This window comes from Rana temporaria, chromosome 4, assembly GCF_905171775.1.
Source record: "Rana temporaria chromosome 4, aRanTem1.1, whole genome shotgun sequence".
Classification (NCBI taxonomy): Eukaryota; Metazoa; Chordata; class Amphibia; order Anura; family Ranidae; genus Rana; species Rana temporaria.
Genome location: NC_053492.1, coordinates 430,588,982 through 430,609,097, shown reverse-complemented (window position 1 = coordinate 430,609,097; position 20,116 = coordinate 430,588,982). Strand labels below are relative to the sequence as shown.

The window sequence follows — 20,116 nt, the reverse complement described above, 5'->3', positions numbered from 1 at the left end:
TCTTTTTGTTCTGATTTCTTTGAGACATTAGATACCATCCCTGATATTCCACAGTGGGTCTAGAGGGAGACCTAAAATCCCCATGCTTGCAGAGATCTCTGTCACGGTGGTCACACAGTTAGGGTAAGGAGACTACATTACCACTTCTGGGTATCTTCCTGGTGGATGAAGCTTGTTCTATCCTAAGTTTCCTTCTAGGCACCAATATGGATTTCGAATTATACCACCTGTATCTGTGATCTACCTGTCAACTCATCGTTGTGGGACTTTATTTATGCACTCATTTTTCTTTTACAGTTGTGCATCACTTATTTTTTCATGCATTTCACAATATACTTTAGACACTAATAGGTGGATTCACAGAGAGTTAGGCCGGCGTATCAGTAGATACGCTGACCTAATTCGGAATCTGCGCCGACCTAAGTTTAAGTGGATTCTCAAACTGAGATGCACTTAAACCTATCTAAGATACGACGGCTTGCGCCGTCGTATCTTAGGGTGCAATATTTAGGCTGGCCGCTAGGTGGCGCTTCCATTGCGTTCGGCGTAGAATATGTAAATGACTAGATACGCCTATTCACGAACGTACGTCCGCCCGTCGCAGTAAAGATACGCCATTTCCGTAAGAGATACGCCGCCTAAAGATAAACATGCCCTCTAGGTGGCGTAGCCAATGTTAAGTATGGCCGTCGTTCCCGCGTCGAAATTTGAAAATGTTATGTTGTTTGCGTAAGTCGTCCGTGAATAGGGCTGGACGTAATTTACGTCCACGTCGAAACCAATACGTCCTTGCGGCGTACTTTGCCGCAATGCACACTGGGATATGTGCACGGACGGCGCATAAAAACGTCAATCACGTCAGGTCACCCCCCATTAACATAAAACACGCCCCCTAAGTCTAATTTGAATTAGGCGCGCTTACGCCGGCCGCATTTACGCTACGCCGCCGTAACTTAGCAGGCAAGTACTTTGTGAATACAGTACTTGCCTAGCTAACTTACGGCGTTGTAGTGTAAATACGATACGCTACGCCGCCGCAAAGATGCGGCGGTCTATTTGAATCCACCTATAAATGTCATATCACTTAGTACCTATTCGGTATTATATTATAAGATTTATCCACATAAGACCTTTTTTTTTCACTTTGTTGTTCACTTTTAGCGCTGTACTGTTCGTTACTTATGTTTTGAAATTTTGGTACTGGCAGCTTTTCATTTATCACTATTTTTGGTGTTTTTAATTTCATATTTATTTGTATCTAGCGCAGTGTTTTCCTTTTGGATTTTTTGTACATAGTTACATAGTCAGGTTGAAAAAAGACATAAGTCCATCTAGTTCAACACAGACTGTGCAACTCTGCCCCGTTTCCTCGTCACAGCATTGAATTGACAGCAGCGGAACCAATGGCTGCCTTTGCAATCAATCTGCCCAATGAGGAGGGAGACAGCAGCAAGAGCTGCTGCTCTTGTGCACATCATTGAATTGTATCGGGCTCAGGTAAGAATAAGCACAGAAGGTAAAAAACCTTGAGGCTTTAGAACCGCTTAAAAAAAACACATTAGTTATTTTAACATAAAAACTCATGCAGTATTTAACCCTTAGTGAATTCTAGAGCTACGACTAGAGAGTGCTGCTTTGCCACGAGAGTCCTCAGTGCAGGAGAGGTGGCTGGCAGCCGGAATTGTGTCAATAAAAAAGGGCTTTGCATGCCCACCTTGACACACGTCGGGGGTTGCCAACCCTTTATGTAAACAAATGTATGCTACTAACTTTTTGATAACAGTTTTAGGAAGGCCCTTTTCTGTTCTCAGTGCTCAGTGTTCTCTACGTGAATCTGGGCCATAGTTCGTAAAAAAAAGAAAAAAAAAACAGTATTCAAATAATCAAATGCATACAAAAACTATAAATGTATACAGCAATTAAACTTCCCTAAAAATACCCCTCACCACCCTAAATTCACTTAAAAAAATAGAACTTTTTTTAAGGAAAAATCGGCCTGAGCAGCTCAAATAGCAAAACATAAAGTTTCAGCTTTGGTGAAATTTTATTTATTTATTTTTTAAGTGTATTTTGTGCGTGTACTCGAGAGAGGAGCCGGACTGCAGGAGTTGGGAGTAGGCAGGCTTCCCCCAGAGGCAATCTGCCACCTTTCTCCATGCCCCGGGTGGCAATGGTGGGTGCGTGAGGGGGTCCTCCCACACAGCCCGCCCTACCTGCTCCGCTTTGAAGCCCAACGGGGCAGAGGTACTCCTTATAAGGGAGTGAGAGGATCTAGCCTCGCTCAACCAGCCCCGTTAGTCCTTCGCCTCTCTTTTTTTTATAGAGACCGCGTGGTCAAAGTGCGTGCATGTTAACCCAATTTCAAGTGCGTGTAAGTGTGGTGGTTTTTGTGGGAGGGGGGTGGGCGTACTAAGCGCATGCTTACCTCGCATAGTACACCCATTGGGAGCCGGGCTGAGACCACCAAATTTAATTCACATGCAGCCGGGACCGGGATCCGAACCCCTAGCTGCAGAGGTGAATGGCTTATCAGCGCAGTGCCAATCCCGTTGAGCCACCGCAGCTCCCCTAGCTTTGGTGAAATTAAGCCAAAGGCAATATCTGTTGTTTTGCTGAAATGAGTGTGCCAATCCCTAAACATCATCGGCTCAGTGATGTAATTTTTAAATGACCTGGAGTTGGTCTTCATTATTTGTTCTTTCTTACTTGCTATTATATAGCCTGCTTCTCTGTTAGGCCAGAGTTTCTTTTTAATCTTTCTTGCTTTTTTCCATTTTATCCAGAGACTATTAAAATGTAGTGTTGCTTGAAAAATCTTAGCCCATGAGAAGGATAAGAAGCTACAACAGTGAACCTGTACAGGTTCATAGGTCAAAGCTAAAAAAAAAAAAAACGAAACTAAAAATATTTGTGTCACTCTAATCTGTGACGTGTCATACAACAACAGTGGTGTCATTCCAGATGGAGGGAGCAGCAGGGGACAGTGATGGCAACTCCAGTAATGACACTTCAATATGGTCCCCTCTCCGGTCTGCCAGGGTAAAAGTCATTATTTAGATTAATTAGTCGGGGATTCTTGAGTTTGATCTACAGATTGGGCAAAGGTCACTGCTGCCCAACCTTTTGCAAGAAGGGGTCCACATAAATCTTATAGTTTCTTCATACTGCTGAGCCTGGTCTTATTACTCCGCTTATGGTATCATTTCAAATCCAAACACATTTGTTGTCCAAATAATTTCATGCTATGTTTTTCAAATCTAAGGGCCCCTTTAAACCTATGTATGGTAATGTGCTCAAAGCATGGCATGCATCATGGTAACATGCAACAAAATGTGCCATGCATTGCTGTGCCATTCAGTCAGAAGTGTAGTAGGTGCTGCAATGGATATGCAGTATATTTTGTTGCAGTGCACTGCATTAAAAAAATGATGCAGGTCCAAGTTGTTGGTCTGTTGTTATGTGCAGTCATGCCCACTTAAACTGAATTTGAGGCCTTAATGCAACGCATGTTAATACATGTGCATAACGTACCACAACGGACTGAATAGGTCTCAGGTGAGCCTGAATGTTTCTTATTGTGCATAATACAAATTGACTACTCTTTCTTTTTGATCTGTCCCAGGGTCAAAAGTTTGAGATGCACACACTGTCGCCAGGTCCTCAGCGAAAAAATTTAGTTGATTATAAAATACATTATTGTAACAGTGGGGTACCACCTCCAGACCTTCAGCGTTACCATCTTCTACGCCTCACACAGTACTTGGACCCAATAGTCAAAATCTTTAAACTTTCAGATAAAGAAAATAAGGGCCCTGCACTTACTGCTCCTTTTAAGGATTTATTTATTCCAAATTACCCTCCAGATAGACAGATAAAAATTCACTTTTTTGCATTTCATTTAATGTCATTACACATTTTTTTCTCCGATCACATTGAACTAGTCTAGGCCTCCTTTCAGGTTGTATTGCTAGTGTACACTTTTTATTTAAGGCGATGTTCACATTTTAGTAGTGGCGAACTCATGGACTCCTTTAAGAATTTGATGAAAGCTATGGACCCCCACCCCAGAAATACAAAAACACAATATACAGTTGGGCTTGAAAGTTTGCATACCCTGGCAGACATTGCGACATTTTGGCATTTATATTGAAAATATGACTGATCATGGCAAAAAAACTATTTTATATAGGGATAGTGATCATATAAAGCCTTTTATTATTACATATATGTTTGGCTCCTTTTTAAATTATAATGGTAACAGAACTCACCCAAATGGCCCTGATCAAAGTTTACATACCCTGGAATGTTTGGCCTTGGTACAGACACACAAGCTGACACACACAGGTTAAAATGGCAATGCTAATTTCCCACATCTGTAGCTTTTTAAATTGCAATTAGTGTTGTGTACAAATAGTGAATGAGTTTGTTAGCTTCCACGTGGATGCACTGAGCAGGCTAAATACTGAGCCATGGGGAGCAGAAAAGAACCTGCGTAACAAGGTAATGGAACTTTATAAAGACGGAAAAGGATTTTAAAAATATTCAAAGCCTTGAATATGCCAGTCAGTACTGTTTAATCACTTATTGAAAAGTGGAAAATTCAGGGATTTCTTGATACCAAGCCAAGGTTAGGTAGACCAATACCAAGAAATATTGCAGCCACAACTGCCAGAAGGAATTGTTTGTGATACAAAGAAAAACCCACAGGTAACCTCCGGAGAAATATGGGCTGCTCTGAAAAAAGAGGCTGTTGTTGTTTTGAAGGAACAGTTGACCAGCAAGGCGGTCATGTGACCTAAAACAAACACAATTAATAAAGGTATTTAAAATATTTTTTTTACACTGCTTTCTAATTTGATTTTGAGGAAATGCCCACCCTAGATGTGTGAAAATTTGCATTTAGGTTTACAACTGATTTAAGTTTACTTTTCATATTTGCTTTAACTAACATTAGGGTTATTATTTGCTTCCTTGTACTGAAAGAAAAACAGTTCTTGCATGCTTTAAGCTGGACAATGTGTCCTCTATTTTCTGTTTCCTTGATGTCCCTTAAATTAAAGGTAATTTCATTTAAATTACCTTTTTTCCCCTTTTATGTTTTTCGGGATAATCTTTAAAACACCTTATATAAGGACAGACAAAGGTCATCTGTCCCACCAGTTCCTTTGTTCTTTGTCAAAAACTGGATGCGGCTAATGAGGTTTGTTTGGTGCAGCACAAATTTCCCAACACAGATAGAGATCCTTTCAATGGAAACAAATTTGTTCGGCTTTACCTGGTAACTTAGCGATTAATAATAGCCCTGAGAAGCAGGTCAGAGGGGTCACCTTACCAGTCTGCCAGTACCGTCTACAATGTACAGCTCACTTAGATATACCGTCAATGGAACTGCAGATTAGAAAGTAAAACAGGATTGTTTGCACATCTTTCAGATCTGGAGCATATTTACAACATGTCATTTAATGAAACAATTTAAATGTACTCAGGAGTGAGCAAGTAAGTCATATTTCATTGGACTACTGAAAGAAATAGTTGTAAACTCTATTTAAAGAGACCCCTGTCACTTATTATTGGGTTTATACAAGCATGCGAATAGTCTTAACGTGTATCTAAACCCAAGAATAGTAATGTAAAATATTATAGCTTACTATTTTTTTGACATGATGGCTGCATTCATTTTCTTTTTTTTGTCAGGCTTTTACTGCTTTAATTTGACTTGGTGATCCTGACAACACCACAGTTCCCTGTCCTAGGGTGACTGACAATGTTCACTCACTGTACTCCTGTCTTCTCTTCTCCGTTCACTCACTGTACCCCTGTCTTCTCTTCTCCGTGACACACAGGGAGGGATTTTTTGATTCTTAGAGATATACTGTATACAAAGTGTAGGCAGCACTAATTCCCACATAAAAGCCAAAATCATGTACACGTTTCATTAAAAATATACATAAGAAAACCAAATTAAAATATACAAAGTGAAAGTGACTATATGACGTAATACAGGAATGGTGCAAGCCTCAGTGTGATTCCTTATAAAAGTGCAATTATCACTGACTCAACAACAATTGATTAGAAATCAACATTAAAGTGGTTGTTAAAGGGGTTGTAAAGGTTTGTTTTTTATTTTCTAAATAGGTTCCTTTAAGCTAGTGCATTTTTGGTTCACTTACCTTTTCCTTCGATTTCCCTTCTAAATGTTTTTTTTCTTTGTCTGAATTTCTTACTTCCTGTTTCTCCTCAGTAAGCTTGCCCCCATCATCCGAGCTGTTCTGGCTGGGGGTTAGTCAGCATGCTCACCCCCTCCTTTGGGACTACATCCCTGCGGGGAGACAATGTGAATGTTTAGTTTATAGACGTTTTTCGTTTTTGCCCATTTAAAAAAAAAATATATATATATATAGGCCTCAAAATTTCAAGTCCTGAGCTACTAGCCAGGCCTTAAAAGTTACTTGCCACCTGTTGCCCCACCCAAACCCTACCTTGCCCCGTCCCTAACATGCCCTTGTAAATGATCTCATTAAATAACACTGTTAACTGTTTTATTCAGAATTAAGTTTCAAAAATAAATAACAACAACAACAACAACCAGTACGCTTCTACCTCCAGCACCTCCCTCAGTACGCCTCTACATCCAATGCCTCCCCCAGTGCGCCTCTACCTCCAGCGCCTCCCCCAGTACACCTCTACCTCCAACGCCTCCCCCAGTACACCTCTACCTCCAACGCCTCCTCCAGTACGCCTCTACCTCCAACGCCTCCCCCAGTACTCCTCTACCTCCAACGCCTCCCCCAGTACTCCTCTACCTCCAACGCCTCCCCCGGTACGTCTCTACCTCCAGCGCCTCCCCAGTGCACCTCTACCTCCAGCGCCTCCCCTAGTACACCTCTACCTCCAATGCCTCCCCTAGTACGCCACTACCTCCAACACCTCCCCCAGTATGCCTCTACCTCCAACGCCTCCCCAGTACACTTCCTCCAATGCCTCCCCTCTCAATCACACCTATGTCTCCAATGCCTTCTCCCCCTGGCACACCTCTATACCTCTTCCCAGTACATCTCTGCCTCCAATTCCCCCCCAGGAAATCTGTGTTATGTGCTTTTAATGACCCCCAGAACGCCCCGTCTTCCAACCTCCCCTCACCAGCGTACCTATGCCTCCAATTCCGCCCCCTCCCCCCCGTTCTATCATACCTATGCCTCCAAATCCACCCCCTCCCCCCATTCTATCATATCTATGCCTCCAATTCCGCCCCCCTCGCCCCATTCTATCATACCTATGCCTTCAATTCTGCCCCCTTCCCCCTATTCTATCATACCTATGCCTCCAATTCTGCCCCCCTCCCCCCATTCTATCATACCTATGCCTCTAATGACACTCCCCTCTCCCCCCAATCTATCATATGGGATGATAGATGGGGGGGCGCAGAATTGGAGGCATAGGTATGATAGAATGGGGGGGGGGTGGTATTGGAGGCATAGGTATGATAGAATGGGGGGAGGGGCAGAATTGGAGTCATAGGTATGATAGATTGGGGGGGGGGCAGAATTGGGGGCATATGTATAATGGATTGGGGGGGATTATTCAGACCTATGCCTCCAATTAACCTGCCCCCCAATCCAGCACATATGTTCTCTCATTTCCCCCTTTCTCCCAGCAAACGTCTTGTTCAGTACCCAAATGCCTCCAGAACATCACAACAGACTGTCACATTCTCACATACTATTGTCCTGCAGCCACTGAGGTTAGGCATTGGTGCACTCCTTGGATAAGTGGGAGGTGGAGAGGGGTGGTCCCAGGCGGCTGGTACACTGTGCAAAGCTGTTAGCATGTGGGAGGTGGAGAGGGGCGGTCCCAAGCAGAGGTGGAGAGGGGCGGTCCCAAGCGGTGCCGACTCTTACATTGCTTTTCACAATTATGCAGCTAGCCTGTGCACAGAGATGTGTGGAAGGTGGAGAGGGGTGGCGCTGGCTGGTATACTTCCTTTTAAAGCTCTGCTTTGCTGCTAGCCTGTGCAGTGCGAGGATGTGTGGGAGGTGGGGAGGGGCGTTCCCTAGCGACAATGTGTGGAAGGCGGAGTGGGGCCGCCCTGGCTGGGACACCACTTTGCAAAGCTCGCACTGTGAGCCTGTGCGGGGCTTGCTATGGAATACATATTGAACTGGCCACACTGCAAGTGTGTGCGCGGCGGGAGGGGAACTGGATACATACCTTATGCAGCACAGCCCTGTCCATACTCGCACTGCTCATAAATTCACTCGCCAAATGCGAGCAGGCAAATGCAAACTTTGAGGGCTGTGTTTATATATTTGAATCGCTTCTAAACACAAACGCCGCTAAACGCAGCATGTAAATGCAGCAAAACTGACGTTTTTAACGTGGGTTACTATCTGTCAAGTTAAATCGTTAAGGAGAGGTTGTAAAAACGTCCCATGTATATGAAGCTTTACTATTTGACATTGATAGTTATGCTATCAGACTGTTGTATATGTTTATGTATGTTATATATATTGGGCCAAATCCTCAAAATCGTAGCCTAACTTAATTTTTCCCATTTAAGTTACACTGGCGGGAAATTTCTACCTAAGTGCCCGATCCACAAAGCACTTACCTAGAAATTTCACACAGTGTAACCTAAGTTCTCCCGGCGCAAGGCGGTCCTGTTATCCAGGGGGCGATGACAATTTAAATGAGGCGCGCTCCCGCGCCGGCCGTACTGCGCATTCTAGTGACGTCATTTTCCCGACAGGCAGCGCGCGAAATTACGTTACGCCTGGCTTTGTGGATTGCGACGGGACAATAAAGTTGCGTCGGGTAAAAAAAAAGTTACCTCGCCGAAAAATAAAATTCAAAATTTAAAAAAAATCGCGGCGATCGAAAAAAAGGTCTGTTTTTACAAGGTGTAAACAGTTTACACCTTGTAAAAGCAGCCCTAATTTTACATATGCAAACGTAAACTTACGCAGAAAAAACAAAGCTGAAAAGCTTTGTGGATCTCCGTAAGTCCTCATTTGCATACGCAAAGCGGCATTTCAATGCGAAATGCCCCCAGCGGCGGATGCGGTACTGCATCCTAAGATCTGACAGTGTAAGTGTCTTACAGATGTCAGATCTTCTGCCTATCTTTGGAAAACTGCTTCTGAGGATCAGTTCCAAAGATAGGCACAGGGATACGCAGGCTGAAAAGCAGTTCCGCCTGCGTATCCCTTTTGAGGATTTGGCCCTATGACCCTCAATATGTGAATGGTCAGCATGTCCATAATGATCAGCATGCATATAAATTCCCACTGTCTCGGCTTTGCATCTGTGTAAGATATAATCCCTTTCTGGATGTGTATTCAGTACATGGAAACAGAACAAAATGTGCCCACACCTAGTGTAAAACCATTACACAATCTTTATTAGAAATTGTGAATGCTCTCACATGTACAGAAGTTCAAAGCGATTTGCATAAATCACGACTGACATCTATCCAGCATGTATCGGGACTCCAAAGTGCATGTGATGATGTCACTGCATTAGGCCACAACCCTACATGTTTCATTAGATACTGAGGTCTTCAGGGATCCACATGGGAAGGGCAAGGCAGGCTGCATGCCTGGTATGGATTTTGAAGGGACTCCACAACATTCTTTTTTCTTTTAGAGTGGTGTCCTCCTTAAAATCCATACCAGACCCGGAATGCATTATTTTTTATTTTACTAACCGGCTTTACATTCTGCTGTCAGCTGGGAATCCTCTGGCTGACTGATGAATCACTGGTTGTTAGGATGCCGGCAGGAGCCAGCTCCTTAGCAACCCATATAAATTGTGGGCAAAAATATACCATATGCATATGCATCTCCATTCAAGTCTGTGGAGCACAAATTGTGCAGAGTCGCACTAAAGTAGCACAGGTACCTTCCCCAAAGTTGCATCGCAGTTGCTTTGCATTAATGTGAGTGGGCACCTGTGATTTCCATTGTCATGCGATTCTGTGCAATTGAAATTGCATCTGAAATCACACTAGTGTGATCTAGACCTAAATGTAGATAATCTCCTTCATGTGCTTTTGTTTATCTCCAATACTTCCATCATAGATCTGTTTAATGGTGAATCACAGAGCAGGAGATCACAGGAGGTGACAACATTTAACACACGATTTGCAAAGCATAATATAACTAATCTCACTGAAGGGCAAATAATTCAACAGAATCTCTTCTCGGCAGAGGGCGAGTGACTACTGTACACCCGCAGTGCGTAACTCATGGTAAAGACCTGGCCATCGGGTATTAACACTTAATTAAATCTATACGCATCAGTGGGCGAAGTTCCAGTGATTCAAGCAAAGGTTAATTAGACTAGCTGTTTCTGAGGAACAAATCTGAGGGATGTTAATTGACCCAAGCTCATCCGCACATTCTGCCCCATAGCAAGTTTTGTGTTCTCTGTGAATTCTCATTGGCTGGCTTCCTGTTCTAGAAATCAAGCAGCTTCTAACTACCACAGTTTATTAGCATTACTATTGTTATTTTTTACTATGCTGCATAAATCCTATTGTTTTACTAGGCAGCTCCTACAGCTTGTCAACCAGAGAGTTTGTGTTACTCCAAATGATGGACTAGCCTGCTAGGACTGTCATGGTAACAGACAATAATGGGGGCCCACAACATTAGTCGGACCTCAAAGTAACTTGTAAGGAAAGAAATGCTGGAGGTGCCGTTGATCTGTTTTTCAAAAGTTCATCCTTCCTTATCTGCTTGGTGCTTTTCTTACTTTAATGGTTACACTAAACGGACTTGTGTCGTTTTTCAACCAGACTATGTAACAAGAATATCAGGTGTGTGGTCACCTAACATGCACCATTTTGGTTTGGGCAAGGATGACAGGCTCGGGACTTGCACCTTCAAAAACAAATCAGCGTTCTCATATCTGATGATTGTATTCTGCCAGGTTCCTTTTAAAGTAAACCTGACACAAATGAAAATTTAACGAATGATTTTCTGCTTATATGTTTTGGAGCATATGATCTGAACCTAATTAGATTCACTGTAAGACCCGGTTCACACAGGGGCGGCACGACTTTGGGGGCGACTTGGCAAGGCGATCTCAAGACTACTTTAGAGGCGACTTGCAAAATGATTTCTGTATTGAAGTCAATGCAAGTCGCCCCCAAAGTCGTACAAGAACATTTTTCTAGGTCGGAGCGACTTAAGTCATTGAACAGAGAGGAGTGTGACTTGTCAGACGGCGGAGGATTTGCAACATTAAGGATTTTAAAGGATTTGCAATATTTTTTTTCTGTCACTAAATCAAGTTGAAACAGGGGTTATGTCATGAAACAGGGTTTTTGTTGCATACATTTTTCAATGCATGTGAATTCACAGCAGCACATACAGTTAAGGGGAAAAAAATATTTGATCCCCTGCTGATTTTGTAGATTTTCCCACTGACAAAGAAATGATCGGTCTATAATTAGGGATGAGCCCGATGTTCGAGTCGAGACGTAACTTTGACTCGAACATCGGGTGTTCACCTGTTTGCCGAAAAGCGAACAATTTGGGGTGTTCGCGGCAAATTCAAAGTAGTCTATGGGAGAAATCAAAAGTGCTAATTTTAAAGGTTAATATGCAAGTTATTGTCATAAAAAGTGTTTGGGGACCTGGGTTCTGCCCCAGGGACATGTATTAATGCAAAAAAAAGTTTAAAAAACGTCTGTTTTTTCGGGAGCAGTGATTTTAATAATGCTTAAAGTGAAACAACAAAAGTGAAATATTCCTTTAAATTTCGTACCTTGGGGGTGTCTATAGTATGCCTGTAAAGTGGCGCATTTTCCCCGTGTTTAGAACAGTCCCTAGACAAAATGACATTTCTAAAGGAAAAAAAGACATTTAACACTATAATGAATTGTCAGGTCCCGGCAATACAGATAAAAGTCATCGAAAAAAAACGGCATGGGTTCCCCCCCAGTCCATTACCAGGCCCTTTGGGTCTGGTATGAATATTAAGGGGAACCCCGAACAAAATAAAAAAAATTGCGTGGGGGTCCCCCCAAATTCCAAACCAGACCCTTCAGGTTTGGTATAGATATTAAGGGGAAGCCTGCGCCAAATAAAACAAAAATGGCATTGGGATCCCCCTCAAAATCCATTCCAGACCCTTTAGGACCCCGCAGGAAAAGAGGGGGGGCGAGAGCGCCCCCCCTCTTGAACCGTACCAGGCCACATGCCCTCAACATGGGGATGATGCTTTGGGGGAAACCCCTGTTGCATCAGAGGGGGCGGGGTCACCCGTGACGCTAGGGGGAAACTGCCAGAAACCCCTGTTGCGTCAGAGGGGGTGGGGTCACCCGCGCACGTGATCTCAGCTTGTTACCTGTACAAAAGGTACCTGGCCACAGAAATCAATCAATCAATCAGATTGCAATCTCTCCGCCATGGCCAAGAATAAAAAGCTGTCCAGTGAGGTCAGGGACAAGATTTTCGACGTACACAAGGCTGGGATGGGCTACTAGACAGCTTGGTGATGGTCTAGTGACAGCAGTTGGTGGGATTATTCGCAAATGAAAGAAACACAAAATAACTGTCAATGTTACCTCGGTCTGGGGCTCCATGCAAGGAATCAGCCCAGAACTACATGGGAGAATCTTGTCAATGATCTCAAGGCAGCTGGCACTATAGTCACCAAGAAAACAATTCGTAACACACTATGCCGTGAAGGGCTGAAATCCTGCAGCACCTGCAAAGTCCCCCTGCTACAAAATGTTTGCTAATTAACATCTGAATGATTCAGAGGAGAACTGGGTGAAAATCTTGTGGTCAGATGAGACCAAAATCAAGCTCTTTGGCATCAACTCAACTCGCCGTGTTTGCAGGAGGAGGAATGCTGCCTATGACCCCAAGAACACCACCCCCACCATCAAACATGGAGGTGGAAACATTATGCTTTGGGGATGTTTTCTGCTTAAGGGGACAGGACAGCTTTACCTCATCAAAGGGACGATGGATGGGGCCATGTATCATCAAATCTTGGGTGATAACCTCCTTCCCTAGGTCAGGGCATTGAAAATGGGTCATGGATGGGTATTCCAGCATGACAATGACGCAAAACACATGGCTAAGGCAATAAAGGAGAGGCTCAAGAAGAAGTACATTAAGGTCCTGGAGTGGCCTAGCCAGTCTCCAGACCCTAATCCTATAGAAAATTCTTGTAGGGAGCTGAAGGTTCGAGTTACCAAACGTGAGCCTTAAAACCTTAAAGCGGAGTTCCACCCTAAAGTCTTTAATTGCCGTTAATCAAATCTGGGTTTCTGATGTGTCCCTGCATCTTTTAAGAGGAATTTGCCACTTCCAAGGCAGACCTGCTCTCAATTTATAAATTTCTATATACTGTACATCCCAAGATGGAAGCTCTTTTAGACTGAAGTTAGGGACCCCACTTTGCCAAGGTTCCTTGGCGCATCAGTATGGCTTTTCGTAAATGTATGCAACATAAACTTTTGTCTTTTTGAAATCTAATTGTTGAAACAGTTTGGACTTTTTTTTGTTTCTGGCTAACTGGGAAGTGTGGTGGGTAATGTTTATTGCGTGTCTTGTGAACTGCCTTGCCCAAGTTCACATCACAAGTTGCCTATGCTAGACTGAAATTGAGGAGTGACTCCATGTGACTCAAAAACACCACTGCCACCTCTAGGTGAATTGCTCGCTCACCTTAGGAAAAGACCCCACAGGTCAAATTACGCCTCTGGTTTATTGATCTTTAAAATTCCTGAAAAGAAACACTGCTGTATCCTGGGTCCTCTGTCGTTCTCATCAAGTGTGCTGGAACCTGCTCCAATGGAGAGACACCGGAAGTGACGTCACCGGCTCCCACCGACACGTTGTGTCACTGGTCACATGGCTTTGTCAAGGGAATGGCTTGAAGAAGTCACGTATAATTTTTTATGCTGCCGAGGCATCAGCAGGGGCAGGTTTTGAATATATTATGTGTTTAAACTGATCAAAAATGTCTTGGATTCATGCACAGGTTGAATTGGCGCACCATTCTCTGAATATTTACAGTTTTCAGAAAAATAACAATTCCCTAACAAAATTCTAAAGGTGTAAGGCCAGCTCAAGATTTGATGAATGCATCATAATGCTGACTTGCTATGGCAGCAAGGTGCTAAAAAATAAAAATGGCAATTCCCATTCTGAATACTATTATCACAGGTAAGAGGGGAACCCTTCCAATTGTTTTATTTTTATTATCACAGGTATTATCCCAGTACAGTTACCAGAATACCATATTTTTTGCTATAATGGGTCTTTCCTAGTACCCTTCACTGGAATACCTGAACCCAATAATTTGGAGGGATGCCCGCATACTTTGGTGATAATGGTGTATCTATACATTGCTCTATATGCTGATCGGTAGCTATTTTGCTTTTCTGCAGGAAGGAGCTAGAGGAATACGCTTCCATGAGAGAGAAGGAAAAAATGAAGAGAGATCTGGAAAAGGAAGAACGCAGGAAGAACCATGAAGCCAGGAAGATGCATTACCTCCTCAGTACAGAGCAGGTTAGTATACAGTAGAAATCCCTGACAGCTCAGGGAAGCCTCAGGGAGCCGCACACTGACAGAGACAAAAGAGCTAGCTGAATAGGACATGACGACTTGAAAAGATATCACAAAAACACAACTTCCACTTCAATTAGGTAGTTTTCTATGTGTGAGGGCTGATAGCATGACTGCTCAGTAACACCGCGGAAATACAATCGTCCATGTCAGCACTTTCATCCGAAAGCGAAAAAGAAAACAGAATTGCTAGACAGCCGCGACTAATTTCCATCGGCTTGTTGTCGTGTTTTGTCTTTACCGGGATTTTATTATTAAGGGGAATTCTACTAAGCATTATTTACATCTAATCCTCAGAGAGTGGAGGCTAAATTCTACACTTCTTCTTTTAATTTCCTCTTTTAGGTTTGATAGCCTCAGATTTCAGTCACCAGGACTAGATAGGCAAAGTGCTTAACCATGCAAATAAAGTAGGGCCATAACTGTGACAGGTGCTGGTCACACTTATTCAGTCTAAAGAGCAATAATAATGTGTAAAAAGCAAACAATCAGAAGTAATCTCTTAACTGATCTCAACACAGTAAATGTAAGTTTTTAAGGGTCTGAGCATTTAAAATCTGCTCATACAGTAGTAGATTTTCGAACAAAGTTCATGCACATAATGGCTTCGAAAATTCAGTACATTTGATGACATGATAACTGTCATTCAAAAGTACTTAAAATTTCATTTGCTTTTAACATTTAATTTTGGAACGAATGGATTTTCCCAATTGAAAACCACATTCGCTGTTCGAAATTTGTTCGTTCGAGAAAAAGTTTCCATCTCGCTCCTTAGAATTTTCTCGCCACTGCAGTCAAAAATGATCGCCAGTTTGACCCCATGTATGGTTGTAAAACGGAACAAATCCTCTTCAGCCCTGGTTCACACGATTTGGAACGATTTGAGATGCGATTTGACATGTCAAATCGCATCTCAAATCGGCGGCAATTGTCGGCAATGGCACTGTCCTAATCAGTGCGACGCCGCATCTGCGATTTCAAAAAGTAGTTCCTGTACTACTTTTTGCGATTTCGGGCCGCGATTTACATTAAATTGCGTCCGAAATCGCGGCAAAATCGCGGCAAAATCGCAGCTGCGAAATCGCGGTAAAATCACGCATTTTACTGCGATTTTGAATTCGCAGCAGTGTGAACCTAGGCTAAAATGGAGAATTCACAGAAACTTTTATTTGTGTATGATCAGCTTTACTGCTTTCCTGTAAAAAATCAGCAGAGGAATATTTCCAGGTAAAATATGGTTGACTAAAGTAGTCATAAACACTGGAAGTTATCCAGTTACGGATCGCCCGCCCCAGGAATACATTGCTACTTTGAAGAGGAATACTGTTGTTATGGTAGCAGCTAGCTGCCATAACCCCTGTATCCTCTTCTTCAGCGGGCAGTCCTCTTTCAGATAAAAGTGGTCTCTACTGCGGATACGCTGCAAGATCACGTTTATCGGCGGCGGGAGAGGCACCCCACCCGCCACTTACCGGAGCCATCGTCAGCGGCGGAAATGATCCAGTCCTGTCCCTGCCTGGGAAGATGGCCCCCACCCGTCTCCATATCATTGCAGGGCTGAAGCGACATCAAATCGTCACTTTCGCCCAATGCTCTTAAAGGGATTTTTTTTTATTGCATTTAGTCTAAATATGATGCCGGGTACACACCATCACTTTATGTGATGAAAAAAAACGACACTTTCTGTGAAGTAAAAAATGACGTTTTTGAAACTTCAATTTTCAAAGACGAAGTTGCCTACACACCATCGTTTTCTCACAATGATCTTGCAAAGTGAGGTTACGTTCCACCACGTTTTACCATTGAAGCTTGCTTCATAAGTAGCTTCTGGGCATGCGTGGATGAAAAAAACGTCTTAGAAAACAACGTTTTCTGCTACACACGGTCAATTTCTGTGAAGTAAAAAGTGCACTTTTGAAAAACGACACATAAAATTGAAGCATGCTTCAATTTTTTTTGGTCGTTTTTTACAAGACATAAAACGACGTTTTCCCCCACACACAGTCAATTAAAGTGACGTTTTTAAAAACGTCATTTTTTTTCATCACATAAAGTGATGGTGTGTACGCGGCATGAGAGCTGAGGTCTTTTTGACCCCAGATCTAATATTTAAGAGGACCTTTAATGCTTTTTTCTATTACAAGGGTTGTTTACATTCCTTGTAATAGGAATAAAAGTGACATTTTTTTTTTAAACAGTGTCAAAATAAAGTACAGTGTCAACATAAAAAAATAAAGTAAAATAAATAAGATTTTTTTTTTTTAAAGCGCCCCATCCCGACAAGCTTTTTTCTGCTACTCCACCCATTCATGTTTATTGTGCTCTGCAGACTTCAAGCTCCAAACTGCTGCTGGTTAATTGAACTCCTTAATCATATGCTACCTTAAAGTGGCTCTAAAGGCTACATATTTGTTACCTTAATTTTTTTACCTCTCTGCATTGAGGTAAAAAATATCCCAGTAACAGTATCGCTGCCTTACTCGTTCCAGTGCTGTGCCCATCTGTGGCAGCTCTGTACTTTCTCCCCACTCTTGCAGGCTTTGTTGAGGCAGCTGGAGCCATTAGCTCCTGCTGCTGTCAATAAATTCCTGAGGAAGGAACTGGAGGTGGGGCCGAGCCACGCTGTGTGTCAATGGATGCACACTGCCCGGCTTGGGAGCAAGCCCACAGGTGCACTACCAACAGCTTCATATTGGCAGAGAAGAGGAGGTGCTTAGAGCGCTGGCAGGGGACCCCAGAGGAGGAGGTTTAAAAAAAAACGGAGCCTTTACAACTGCTTCTAATCCTTAAACTAACACTGAAAGCTCAACTCAGAGCTCCAGTGCTTTCTTTCTTGTTTGTTGCTACTCTCCCTTAGAGCCAGCCCTGCACTGCTATATAAATATATATATACCTTTTTCCAGTGATGTTGGGTTCAGTTTGATGATGTCCTCCTTTCCCTTTTCTTCCTCCAGGGATGAGTGGAAACTAAATGCTGCAAAAAGCAGTGCCATGTAAAGACATGGCGTCCCTCTCTGCAGCATTTTTTCTGTGAGTCTATGGCTGGGGGTGGAGCATTGACAATCCTGGCTCACAGAAAGAGGTTCTTACCCTACCCTGGTTTAAAAATGAACCCCCCAACTTGACATTTAACCACTTAAGCCCCAGACCATTTGGCTGGCCAAAGACCAGAGCACTTTTTGCGAGTCTGCACTGCGTCGCTTTAACTGACAATTGCACGGTCGTGCGACCTGGCTCCCAAACAAAATTTACATCCTTATTTCCCCACAAATTTTGCGCTATAAACAAAGATAGAGCGACAATTAAGAAAAAAAGCAATATTTTGTACTTTTTGGTATAATAAATATCCCCAATTTTATTTATTTTTTAAAAAGAGCATTTTTTCTCAGTTTAGGCCGATATGTATTCTTCTACATATTTTGGGTAAAAAAATCGCAATAAGCGTATATTGATTGGTTTGCGCAAAAGTTTTAGCGTCTACAAAATAAGGGATAGTTTAGGCATTTTTATTATTATAATTTTTTTTACTAGTAATATCGGCAATCTGCGATTTTTATCGTGACTGCGACTTTATGGCGCACACATGGGAAACTTTTGACACATTTTTGGGACCATTGTGAAAATGACACTGGCAGTGAAGGGGTTAACCACTAGGTGGTGCTGAAGGGGTTAAGTTTGTCCTAGGGAGTGATTCTAGTGCCGAGACGGAATTTTTTCATCGGATATTCAGACCGTGTGTGGGCCCCATCAGACTTTTTTCCGTTTTAGTTTAGAAATAGAACATTTTATTTTTCGGAAATTACGATCGTCTGACAGAGAAAAAAACATGCATGGTCAGAATCAAGTTGAATTTTATTTTTCTCGGCTCGTCATAGTGTTTTACGTCACCGCGTTTTGGATGGTTGGAATTTGGTCTGACAGTGTGTATGCAAGACAGCTTGAACGAAATTCAGACGGAAAATTCTATCGGATTTTATCCTATTGGAAATTCCGATACTGTGTACAGGGCATAACTGTTAGAGGGAGGAGCTACCAGTAACACGTCACTGATCACTGTTCCTGACATGTCACTAGGCAGAACAGCGTTTACCCACATACAAAGTTCCCGGGACCCGCGGGCGCACTCATGAGGCATGTGGCGGGCACCCGCTGGGCGGCAAATTTAAAGGGACGTACAGGTACGCCCATTTGCCTGCCCATGCCATTGTGTCGATGTACATCGTCGTGTTAAACTCTTAACCTAACCTGAAAAAATAACCTAGTCAAAGCTGAACTCTTAAAGAGGATCTTCAGTCCAGCCAAAAAAATATATATTTTAAGTCAACAATTCCAAATACTGTACTTTAAAAAGAAATGGAGATTTAACTGCCCACAAATTCAGCGCTGTCCTCATCTAAATCAGTTCTTCACCGGTCTTCAGGTCCCCTGCGGTGCCTCGTGTGGGCGGAGTCTAGTGTGGGAAGCTGGCTGTGACTCTTTGTGGGTTCACAGCTGGCTTCCTACTTTGCATGCACGAGCCGTGCTAAACTTTGTAAATGGTCTTGTAGCCTTCTGTGACCTGTAACATGTCCATGAAGGCTGCGGGCAAAGGGGGGGTGAACTAGGCAATTTGAACGGAAGTGGGAGTGGATACCTATCAAAACCAGGTACCCGCTCCACCCCCCAAATTTGTTTTAAAGTGTCCAAAAGTGATAGAGGAGGGGGGTGGAGGTGGAAAATAAAAACTTGCCCTTTTGGGTGAAGTTCAGCTTAAAGCTACTCTCTAAGGCAGTGGTTCTCAACCTCTCTAGTGCCGTGACCCCTTGATAAAACTTCCCAAGTTGTGGGGACCCCTAACAGTAGAAATTTGCGCCCCTAGCCCACAGACATTTAGGGCTCCCTAAGTCCCTTACACCCCTTCTGGTACATTTTAGGATGTTCCACTCTATGTTCTCCTTTCTTTCACTTTTATCTCATCTATCTTAATTTCTTGCCCCCCATCCCTCTCTCTAGTCATCTTTCCTGTTCTTTCTCTTATTCTTTCTCTCCCTTTTTTCTTTGTTCCTCCCCCTCTTTTCCTCTCCCTTCCATGTATTCTCTATTTGTATTCCTTCTCTTACTCCTTGGGGGGGGGGGGGGTGCTGGCGGGGAGTTCTGATCAGCCAGCTTAGATGCTCTTGATCAAGATCATCTGCTGATCTGAGAACTGTAGCGGGGACTTTAAATGGCAACTCTAATCACAGGTAGTGTTACTCACTGTGTCTCTAGCTCTGTGGTGTATCGCAGCAGTGACACCTATGCCGAAATCAGGAGATAGGGTCTCCTCCAGCCCCTCCCACTTCACATTTCTCACCAGTCAGCTGACCTCTAGCCTCTTGCCGACCGCGCTATAGCAAAAATACTGCTACAGCGCGGTCGAGTTACTGTGACAGGACGTCCCTGGGACGTCCTCGTGCACTTCCGCGTTTGCGCATCCCCTGGGGCGCGCTCGCGGAAGTGTCCGTGTTCGCCGGGTCTAGAAGACCCGGCGCATCACGGATCACGGT

At 43.2% G+C, this 20,116-nt stretch overlaps 1 protein-coding gene across 1 annotated transcript in view; it reads left to right on the top strand.

Annotated features, from left to right (window-relative positions):
* Positions 1 to 20,116, top strand: part of SPATA17 (spermatogenesis associated 17) — a 224,542-nt gene that overhangs the window by 95,583 nt on the left and 108,843 nt on the right. The window contains exon 6 of the mRNA XM_040351438.1: positions 14,411 to 14,534. Coding sequence (XP_040207372.1) covers positions 14,411 to 14,534 — 124 coding nt within the window. The remainder of the gene's footprint in view (positions 1 to 14,410; positions 14,535 to 20,116) is intronic.